The 11,728-nt window shown below is 39.9% G+C and overlaps 1 protein-coding gene across 1 annotated transcript; it reads right to left on the reverse strand.

Moving 5' to 3' along the window:
• Positions 1-6,584: 6,584 nt before the first annotated feature.
• LOC125106549 (olfactory receptor 7A10-like) lies at positions 6,585-7,454 on the reverse strand. Its single transcript, XM_047740813.1, has 2 exons — positions 7,100-7,454; positions 6,585-6,814 (listed from the first exon to the last, which is right to left on the reverse strand). The coding sequence occupies exons 1-2, from the start codon at positions 7,452-7,454 to the stop codon at positions 6,585-6,587; spliced, it is 585 nt and encodes a 194-aa protein (XP_047596769.1).
• Positions 7,455-11,728: the final 4,274 nt, after the last annotated feature.

Below are 11,728 nucleotides of genomic sequence, written 5' to 3' on the forward strand. Positions count from 1 at the left end.
GTGCTATGGTGAGTGTTGTGAAGTGTGTAAACCTGGCGATTCGCAGACCTGTACCCCTGGGGATAAAAATATATGTTTATAAAGCTGTAAAATAAAAAGAAAGAAAAAAAAAAGTCTCCCAACAAACAAGAATCTAGGGCTGGATAGTTTCCAGGTAATTCTACCAAACATTTATTATTTATTTATTTGACAGACAGAGATCCCAAGTAGGCAGAGAGGCAGGTGGGGGGGCGGCGGGGAGAAGCAGGCTCCCTGTTGAGCAGAGAGCCTGATGCAGGACTTGATCCCAGGACCCTGGGATCATGACCTGAGCCGAAGGCAGCGGCTTAACTGACTGAGCCACCCAGGCGCCCCAACTACCAAACATTTAAAGAATTATTACCTACCTTCTGAAACTGTTCCAAAAACAAAAATGGAAGAAAAACTTCTAAACTCATTTTATAAGGTCAGCATTACCATGATACTAAAAATCAGACAAAGACCACAGTAAAAATGAGAATTATATACCAATATCCCTGAGATGGATGTAAAAATTCTCAATATACTAACCTTACATCAGTCAGAATGGCCAAAATTAGCAAGACAGGAAACAACGTGTGTTGGAGAGGATATGGAGAAAGGGGAACCCTCTCACACTGTTGGTGGGAATGCAAGTTGGTGCAGCCACTTTGGAGAACAATGTGGAGATTCCTTAAGAAATTAAAAATAGAGCTACCCTATGGCCCTGCCATTGCACTACTGGGTATTTACCCCAAAGATACAGATGGAGTGAAAAGAAGGGCCATCTGTACCCCAATGTTTATAGCAGCAATGGCCATGGTCGCCAAACTGTGGAAAGAACCAAGATGCCCTTCAACGGACGAATGGATAAGGAAGATGTGGTCCATATACACTATGGAGTATTATGCCTCCATCAGAAAGGATGAATCCCCAACTTTTGTAGCAACATGGACAGGACTGGAAGAGATTATGCTGAGTGAAATAAGTCAAGCAGAAAGAGTCAATTATCATATGGTTTCACTTATTTGTGGAGCATAACAAAAAGCATGGAGGACAAGGGGAGATGGAGAGGAGAAGGGAGTTGAGGGAAATTGGAAAGGGAGGTGAACCATGAGAGACTATGGACTCTGAAAAACAATCTGAGGGTTTTGAAGGGGCAGGGGGTGGGAGGTTGGGGGAACCAGGTTGTGGGTATTGGAGAGGGCACAGATTGCATGGAGCACTGGGTGTGGTGCAAAAACAATGAATACTGTTAAGCTGAAAAGAAATTAAAAAAAAATACTGTAAAAAAAGGCAAAAAAATAAAAAATTAAAAAATACTAACTATTCAGATGCATCAGTACATTAAAACAATTATTCACCATGACAAAGTGGAATTTATTCCTATGTTGCAAGGATAGTTGAAAATCTGCAAATCAATCAAAATGATTGATTAATAAAAGAAATGAAGCATATGATCCCCTTAATTGATGCAGAAAGAGCATTTGATAAAATATAACATCAATTCTTAATAAAAACCCACAAGACAGTAGGAATAGAAGGAACATACCTCAACATCAAAAAGGCCATGTAGGCATGTGTTGTGATGAACCTTGGGTGTTATACATAACTAATGAATCATTGAACATTACATCAAAAGCTAATGGTGTACTATACAGTAGTTAACTGAACATAATAGCTCCTCCAAACCCAAAAAGGTCATGTAGGATACATCCACAGCTAATATCATCTGCACTGGGGAAAAACTGAATTTTTCCCCTAAGGTCAGGAACATGACAGGGATGTCCACTGTCATCATTGTTGTTCAAGATAGTACTGGAAGTCCTAGCCTCAGCAATGAGACAACAAAAAGTATTAAAAGGCATTAAGATCAGCAAGGAATATGTCAAAATACCACTCTCACAAATGGCCAACAGAAACATGAAACAATGTTCGATATCCCTCATCATCAGGGAAATACAAATCAAAACCACAATCAGATACCACCTCACACCTGTCAGAGTGGCTAAAAGTAACAGCCCATGAAAAAAGAGGTGCTGGTAAGGTGTTGGTGAGGATGTGGGGAAAAGGAAACTCTAAGTTCAATGGTAGGAGTGCAAGTTGCTGCAGCCACTCTGGAAAACAATATGGAGATTCCTCAAAAAGTTCAAAATAGAACTATCCCCCGTATATTTAAGATGCTTTTTAAATTTTTTAAATAAACATATAATGTATTTTTAGCCCCAGGGGTACAGGTCTGTGAATTGTCAGATTTACACATTTCACAGCACTCACCATATCACATACCCTCCCCAATGTTAAAGTGTTATTTTTTATAACAAAGAAGGATTAAGGTAGCAGATTGAACAGGTTTGCTAATCAGCTTCCATTAAGATGAAAAGATTAGCTGTGGTTGTCCAGGTGGGACTAAGGTAATCACAATGGTCCTCCAAATGTTGATGAAAGAGACAAAAGAGTTGGTGTCAGAGAGATTTTGAAAATGCTGCCCTGCTGGCTCTGAAAGTGGAGGAAGAGCCATGAGCTAAGAATGCAGGCAGCCAAAAATTGAGACTAGAATTGGAAAGAAAACAGATTCTCCCATGAGCATCTAGAAGGAACTCAACCCTACAGACATGTACTATTAGCCCGATAAGACTCCTTTCAAGCTTCTGCTTCCAGAACTATAAGAGCACATATGTGTTTGTTTTAAGCAACTAGTTTGGGGATATTTTACAGCAGCTGGAGGAAACTCATGGACATAGTCAATAAAATTATTTGAGAATATATTTAATCTTTCCAATTCATTCATAGTTTCCCTTGGATGAGGACAATTTACATTTAAAGGATCCACATTAATTGGAAAAAAAATTAACTCTATTTGGAGGCATTCTACCCTATCAGCTGGTACGTGAATTCCTCATGGCATAAATGTGCTTGTAGTCTGATTCTGAGGCCTTTGAGGTGGTGACATAGGGAAGGAACTCAGGATAAAAATTAAGGTCACTCATTCACTCATTGTAGTTTATGATTTTGTGTCTATATATCTGTATCCTTTTATTTCATGTTGATTCAACTATTCATTCCTTTCAGTGCTGTCCTCTCCAACTCTCCCTCAAGTTCCCTTCCAACATAAAAGATGAAATAATAAATTGTCTGTGGTGTACACTTGTGGGGAGTGGGCTTATTTGAAAGAAAATTATGTACACACACACACACACACACACACACACACACTTTACAACCACTATACTGGAATGTTTTCTTAGGATTAAAAAATGAATTTTCATACCATTCATTATTTTCCTACAAGGTTCATTTAATGTTGTTTTTAGTATTCCACACCACCTTGAGAAATAAGGAAAGAGGTTCAGGGAGTTTAAAATTTTAACAATTACTTAATAATTACTTAACTTAGGTAAGCAGTCAAAGCTTACCTAACAGTCTTACTATATGCAAATGGAAACTTGCTCTCTGTATTCTTCATTTTCATGTAGCTCCTTTAATTCATCAAATTCTATACTTTAAATATGCAGTTTATTGTATGTCATTATACTCCAATAATTGAATTAAGTGGAAAATATCTATGGCTCACAGATAAGGGTAGGATCTAGAGCACAGGTAGCTGATTCTCCATTGAAGGTTTGGGAGAGAGCTCTTCTAATAGAGAAGGAAAACAAGTGTTTTCTTTAAATGTAGGAACGGTGGGATGAAATTCAAACAATTCACTTAAGTTCCTTTAATTTCTAAATAGAGAATACCTTACATATAGAAATGAACTAATAAGGCCATAAATTGGCTGAGACAGAAGAGCATTACTGCCACATACAACACCATTGATGGACCTTAGAAACACAATTTAGGAATTCATTCCTGACGATAGACACATGAGGAACCCAGCAGAGATCAGAAATGCTTCCTAGAATATAATGCCATTTGATTGTAAAGGTATTATTGATGAGGAGAAGAAAGGCAAGAGAAATGTAGGTAAAAGTCAACCTCCTTACAATCTGCAGCCCCTGATGAATTCCTCAGACATTTACAGAGTGACACCACACCAGGAACTCATGGTTGACTTAATGTTGTTTCATTAGAGACTAACAGCAATCTTATATTGACAGTAGCCAGACCTCTAAGGTCTTATAAACCTCACGTTCAGCATACAGAAATTCTTTAGAAACTTACATTATCTCTACTCCTTGCCTCCTTCCACAAACTCAAATATAGAATCAGTCACTTTTCACAATCCCAGTGCAGCTTTTCCTGCCCCCAGGTCTGTCCCCAGACTATAATTAAAACATCTCTTTGCAGCAAAACTGTCTCAAGAATTCTTTCTTGACCATTGCCTTTGGCCAACCCACATCCATATATGATATCCCATTTGACAAGGACAGCTTGTTATAGAGCAAGAGATGACGGACACAATGATCTAAGCAGAGACATGAGGCAGTTAGAACACGTGCTGCTTTTATTTGTGGCACCTAATCTGACAGATGAGGGGACCAGTCATGATATTTCTGTTATTCAAGTTTATTTCTGATGACTTTATGACCAGGTGACTATATGTGGGCTTCCTTCTAGGTCACTGGGAGAGTTTGAAGGACATGCACATTTCTGCAGAAGAACTGGTGACTCTGAACCACCCAACAGGCAGGCCATCCAGTTCTCCCATTGAGTGTCCTCTGATCATGCAGGTGGAAGAGATTTCTGACCAGGAAGAGGTACAAAATGGGTGATGTTCATACTGTTCATTTGCCATCCCTTAGCATTTGTGACAAAATTAGGAAAAGGGGGTTATTTTGTGTAACAATAGAGAGAGTAATATTAGCAGGTAAGATTGGATGTTTTCTAGTAGAAATAGGAAGATAATGGATGATAAAACATAGAAGACTTTAACCAATCCTTCACCTCAATGAATAAACCTCCTCCGTTGTGGACATCAGTCTTCCGTGCTTCAATAAATAGAAGCACAGCATGAACTGTGATGTAAAGAAAAAAAAAGAAAGAAATATTTTATGTTGTAACAAAATGAGTGTTTTGAAATTTTGCTTCATCATACTTATGGTCATCCTGACACTAAGAACTTATAAAGTCAATCTATTTATTCAAATTTGTCTTTCCATATAGACTGCACTAGGAGAGATATTCTTGCTAAAGAGTGTTTGCCAATGTCTGTGGTAGGAATTCTGGATACTGATTTGAATCACCGTAAATATAAAATAAGATGAAAATTGAGAGGGAGGCAAACCATAGAGATGCTGAACTCTAGGAAACAAACTGAGGATTGCTGGAGGGCTGGTGGGTGGGGGGATGGAGTAACTGGGTGATGGGCATTAAGGAGGGCACATGATGGGATGAGCAAGGTGTTATATGCAACTGATGAATCAGTAAATTCTACCACTGAAACGGAGGGAGGGAAGGAGGGAGGGAGGGGGAGAGAGAGAGAGAGAGAGAGAGAGAGAGAGAGAGAGAGAGAGAGAGAATGAACCCAGGAGCATGTTTGTAAAGTGTCTGAAATTAAGTTTTTTATTTCTGGGACATGCAATCAAGGACAACCATGTTGAGTAAATATTTTGTCAATTGTGGGACACTATTACCATATAAGCCCTCAGAGTGCCCCCAGCTGTGAAGTACCTCTTCATAAAGCCCTGGATAACCTTGACACTGACACATGAGGGACTCTGATTTTCCCCTCCAGCACCCAAATTCTAATCATATGAGATTCCCCAATAAAGCATGAACACACAAACCTCTAAATACTCTAGAGATGGACCCTAATAAAGACAAATCTTTCAATGATGCTCCCTCTTTCTCCCTCTCAATGTCTGTCTCCACCTCTAAGACTTTCCAGAGTGGCTTTTGGGCATCCTATGTGCCCTCCAGGACCTGTGAGGAATGAAACTTGGGTTTTTAGAGTTCTTTGATGGGCGTTGTTGAGGTGTGTCTTGCAATCACAATGAGAACCCAAGGGCAGGTGCAGCCACAGCAGAAGCTCAGGTCTGAGAAGCATCTGCGGGAATGTCCACAAGGGCATGGGTGCAGGGGAATGCCCAGGCTTTCCTAGCCTGAGCCACACTGTCAGTAACATGAGACATAAAGGGAACAGTGTTAGAGAGTCTACATTATCAGGAAGGTGATAAAGGTAGTGATGTGAAGAGTGACAGACTCTAGGTGAAATCTGGGGTTTGGTATTCTCCTCTATAATAAAGTTATATGAAAGTCTTACTGGCTAAAATAGTATTATCCATATGAAGAATACAACTTATGACTATTCTTTTGGGAAATTTAGGGAAAATTTACTTGGCATTGTATAAGTCATTTGAAATGAAATTAGTTTGAAGGAATCCAACTTGCCCCTTGTAAGAAAATTCCAGACATTTGTGATCCACGGTTTGGGAAACCGTTAGGAATACATGAAGATGGGTAAAGGGGAATCTGTCTATATATCAGATAGAGCAGAAGTTTAATAAAGTGAGTTACTTAAATGTGTGAAAAAGTTGAATTCAAACAAATGGAAATTGCAGGAATTAAATGGAAGGAACAGATTCTACTTCCACAGTCTGATCAAAGAATGTCAGTTCCTGACTCTGAGGCTGTGAACCTTGCAATCATGGGCAATTCTTCAACTCCAGGGGCATTGGCCCATAAATCATTGTAATCCCAACAATTCTTTTCAGAGCACTCTTTATGTCTCTGTTCCTCAGGCTGTAGATGAAGGGGTTGAGCATGGGTGTGACCACCGTGTACATCACCGAGGCTACTGCACTTGAGTGGGAGTGCTGGGGAGAAGCAGAGCTAAGGTACACTCTTAAGCCTGTACAATAAAATAAGGAGACAACTGAAAGGTGAGATGCACAGGTGGAAAATGCTTTATACTTGCCTTGAATTGATGATATATGACATATGGAGGAAACGATCTTAGAGTAAGAGTAAAGGATCCCAGGTAGGGGAGCAACACCCAGCAGCACAGTTGCAAAATACATCACCATGTCATTAAGAAACTTGTCAGGACAGGCTTGCCCAACTACCTTACTGAGTTCACAGAAAAAATGGGGGATTTCCATGCCTGTACAGAAGGACAACTGCAATGCCATTAAGCTCTGTAACAAGGAATTCTGAGCACTGATGATCCAGCACACCAGAACCAGCAGTCCACAGAGCTGGGGGTTCATGATGACTGGGTAGTGCAGAGGGTGACAGATGGCCACGAAGCGGTCATAGGCCATCACAGTTAGGAGAAAATCATCCCAGCCTGCAAAGAGTAGGACAAAGTATATATGTGTGATGCAGCCTGCATATGTTATGACTTCGCTGTTATTCTGAATGTTCTGCAGCATCTTGGGGATAGTGGTGGAGGTGAAACAGATGTCTACAAAAGACAGATTTGCAAGGAAGAAGTACATGGGGGTGTGGAGATGGGAGTCTGTGGTGACAGCCAGGATGATGAGCAGGTTTCCACACACAGTGATCAGGTACATAGAGAGGAAAAGCCCAAATATGAGGGGCTGCAGGTCTGGTTCCTCTGATAATCCCAGAAGAAGAAAGTATGAAATTCTGGTATCATTGCTTGGTTCCATGTGGTGGTGGTGACTACAAGGAAAGAAGAAAAAAATGAAATAATTTTTAAGCAAATGAGCTTCATTTATGTATTTATTATCCTTCATTTTTTATTTTTAAAGGTTTTATTTAAGTTCTAGTTAGTTAACTGACAGTGTAATATTCATTTTATGTGTACAATATGGTGACTCAACACTCCACACAACAAATGGTGATCATTACATGTCCCCCCCTTAATCCCCGTCACTTATTTCTTCCATTCCCCCACCACATCCCTTATGGTAAACATCAGTGTGTTCTATGAAGTTAAGAGTCTGTTTCTTGGTTTGTCTCTCTCTCTCTCTTTTTTTTTCCATTTTGCTCATTTGTTTTGTTTCTTAAATTCCACATATGAGTGAAATCATATGGTATGTGTCTTTCTCTGACTGACTTATTTCACTTACCATAATACTCTCTAGCTCCATCATGTCATTGCAAATAGCAAGATTTCATTGTGAGGGGGCAAGGTGGTGGAGGAGTAAGGGACTCCATTTCAACTGTCCCCCGAATTTAGCTGGATATCTACAAAACTATTCTGGACACCCACAAAATCAGCCTGAGATGTAAGAAGATATATATCTGGATCTCTACAAGCAGAAAAACTCCACTGGTTACGAGCTATGAAGGATGGTGTAGTGATTCTGTGGGTAGATATTGGAAGATAAAGAGAAGGAGGAGGGAGCCGCCATAAGCTGGCTTCTGGAAAGTGGTATTACACCAGAGTGCAAAAGCATCCTGTGCCAGGGATAGTGATAGCTTATAGAGCAGTATCAGCCCACCAGGAACGACCTGAAAACAGTGCTCAAACAAGATCCAGAAGCTGAGGGGGCAATGTGGGCAGACCAAGGGCCAGCCACTGGCATGGACCTGGACCTGGGACTGCTCATGGTTTTAGAAGCACAAAGGGCAGAGACAAGCAGGGGCCTGAGTTGACTGCTGAGAGGGTTGCTAGAGGTGTGAACTGCCCATGGGAAGCTGAGGTTTTCATCAGCTCCAAAGAAATGGAGGGTTTGTATTCTGGAGGGTTCAGAAAAGAACAGAAAAGAACTGTAATTCTGTAATTTCTCTGCCCTGAGGCAGAGGTCTGCTTGCAGACATTTTCCTTTGCTCTGACTTTCAGAAAAGCCTGGAAAGCTGCCAGAAAACAAAAGCCCAAAATCCAGTTTCCATGGAGCCCAGCCCACTGATGGGGGCGGGACAAATCCACCCAAGTAGGGTGGCGTAAAAAAGTGTGGCCAGTTCCTCCCCCAGAAAACAAGCTGGAAGAACAAGAGGATGACAACCCTAGGCTTCCTATAAAACTGTAAAATCCACAAACCAGGGGGAAATAGTATATTGAGCTCTAGGTGCTGCTTCAGGGCTTGTGTATTTTTCAGATACAACTTTCTTTTTCTTTTTTTCTCATGTTTCTTTTCTGTTTTTTTTTTCTTTTTACCTTTTTCTCAACTAGATGTTGAGAAATCTAATGTACTAGATTTAATAGTAGCTTTTTAACTTGTACTTTTTCACACCTTTTAAAAAATATATAGATATAAGATACAATGTAGTCCTTTTTTTGTGTTCAATATTACCTTTTATATATACCAGTTATATTTTTCCTGTAACTCTGGGAAATAGTGTCCTCTAAAAAAGAGAACAAAATACACCCAGGAAGAACTGAAACACCCTACCTTGCCCACATTGAGAGATTATAGCCCCCACTCCCCACATTCTCCCCTTAAATTTTTTTTTAAAAATCTTTAAGTTTAAAAAAATTTTAAATTTTATAAATTTTACTCTTGGGTTTTATTTTGGCTTTGTTTTCCTGGTGGTGACTTCAGACCACTCTGGATTTTCCCAGGGTGCATCTTGCCTGGATTATGGTTGATATTTTGGACTCTGTACATCTCCTCAACTACCCTTCAACAGAATGACTAGGAGGAGGAACTTCCATCAAAGAAAAGAACCAGAGACAATGGCCTCTCCCACAGACCTAATGGATATGGATATAAGCAAGATAGTTATACTCAAATAGTGAATCATGGAGCACTACATCAAAAACTAATGATGTATTGTATGGTACTAACATAACATAATTAAAAATTATGTTAAAAAAAGATGTCGAGAAACACTTCAGGGTAGAAATTGTGAAGTCAATAGCTAGGCTTCAGAAAACCATTAGCGGCAATATGGAGTCTCTAAGGACAGAAATGAGACTGAATCTTGTCAAACTTAAAAATACTATGAATGAGATACAGACTAAACTGGATACTCTAACAAGTAGGGTAAATGAGGCAGAAGCATGAATTAATGATTTAGAAGATAAACTGATACAAAGAAAGGAACAAGAGGAGGCCAGGAGGCCTGGGACAAAACAAAAATCCATGAGAACAGACGTAGAGAGATTAATGATGCCATGAAATGCTCCTATCTCAGAATTATTGGGATCCCTGAGGGGGTGGAGAGAGAGAGAGAGAGAGAGAGTTCTAGAAGATATGCTGTAATCACACCTGAGTACTTCCTTAATCTGGGGAAGGGAAAAAACATTCTGTCCAAGAAACAGGGAGGACCCCTCCCAAAATCAATAATAAAAATAGATTGACACCCCACCATATAATAGTGAAGCTTGCAAATCTTAGAGCCAAGGAAGCTATTCTGAGAGCAGCTAGGGGGAAGAGATTTTTTTCCCATTTTTAAAAAAATTTCTTTTCAGCATAACAGTATTCATTGTTTTTGCACCACACCCAGTGCTCCATGCAATATGTGCCATCCTCAATACCCACCATCTGTTTCCCCCAACCTCCCACCCCCCACCCCTTCAAAACCCTCAGGTTGTTTTTCAGGGTCCATAGTCTCTCATGGTTTACCTCCCCTTCCAATTTCCCTCAGCTCCCTTCTCCTCTCCATCTCTAGGGGGAAGAGATTTATTACGTATGGATGGTGGAGCATCAGAGTAACTTCAGACCTGTCCACAAAAACCTGGCAAGCCAGAAAGGGCTGGCAAGACATATTCAGGGTACTGAATGAGAGGACCATGCAGCCAAGAATACTTTATCCAGCAAAGGTGTCATTAAGAATAGAGAGACAAAAAGCTTCCAGGACTGGCAGAAACTGAAAAGAATATGTGACCACCAAGCCCAGCAAGAAAAATTAAGGAGGATTCTATAAAAGGAGAAAGACCCCAAGAGTGATATAGAACGAAGATTTACAGAGACAATCTATAGAAACAGGAACTCTATAGACAATATTATGGCACTAGATACGTATCTTGCAGTAGCCACTCTCAGTGTGAATGGCTTAAATGCTCCCATGAAATGGCACACAGTTGCAGACTGTATATAAATATAGGACCCATGCACATGCTGTCTACAAGATACTCACTTTGAACCTAAAGACACCTCCTGATTGAAAGTGAGGGGATGATGAACCATTTTTCATGCTAACAGACATCAAAAGAAGGTGGGGTAGCAATTATTATATCAGACAAAATAGATTCTAATCTAAAGACTGTAGTAAGAGATGTGGAGGGACATTATATCATACTTAAAGGGTCTATCCAACAAGAAGATCTAGCAATTGTAAATATCTATGCCCCAACACAGGATTAGCCAACTACATTAGCCAATTGTAACTGTAACCAAAATAATAAACCATATGGATAGCAATACATTGAGAGTAGGACATCTTAACACTCCATTCTCAGCAATGGACAGATCATCTAAGTAGAAGATCAACAAGGAAACAAGAGCTTTGAATAACACATTGGACCAGATGGCCTTCATAGATATATACACAGAATTATCTACCCTAAAACAACAGCATTTCCACTCTTTATGAGTGTACACAGAACTTTCTCCAGAATAGACCACATACTGGGTCACAAATCAGGTCTTAGCCAATACCAAAAGATTGAGATTATTCCTGCATATTATCTGACCACAATTCTTTGAAACTGGAACTCAATCAGAAGAAAATACTGGAAGGAATTCAAACACTTGGAAGTTAAAGAGCCTCCCACTAAAGATTGATTGAGTCAACCAGGAAATTAAAGAAGAACTTAAACAATTCATGGAAAGTTGAAAAGGAAAAAAACATCAGTCCAAAACCTTTGGGATACTGCAAAGGCAGTCCTAAGTGGGAAATACATAGTCTTCCAAGCGTCTCCCAAAAAAGTAGA

This window comes from Lutra lutra, chromosome 1, assembly GCF_902655055.1.
Source record: "Lutra lutra chromosome 1, mLutLut1.2, whole genome shotgun sequence".
NCBI classification, from domain to species: Eukaryota; Metazoa; Chordata; class Mammalia; order Carnivora; family Mustelidae; genus Lutra; species Lutra lutra.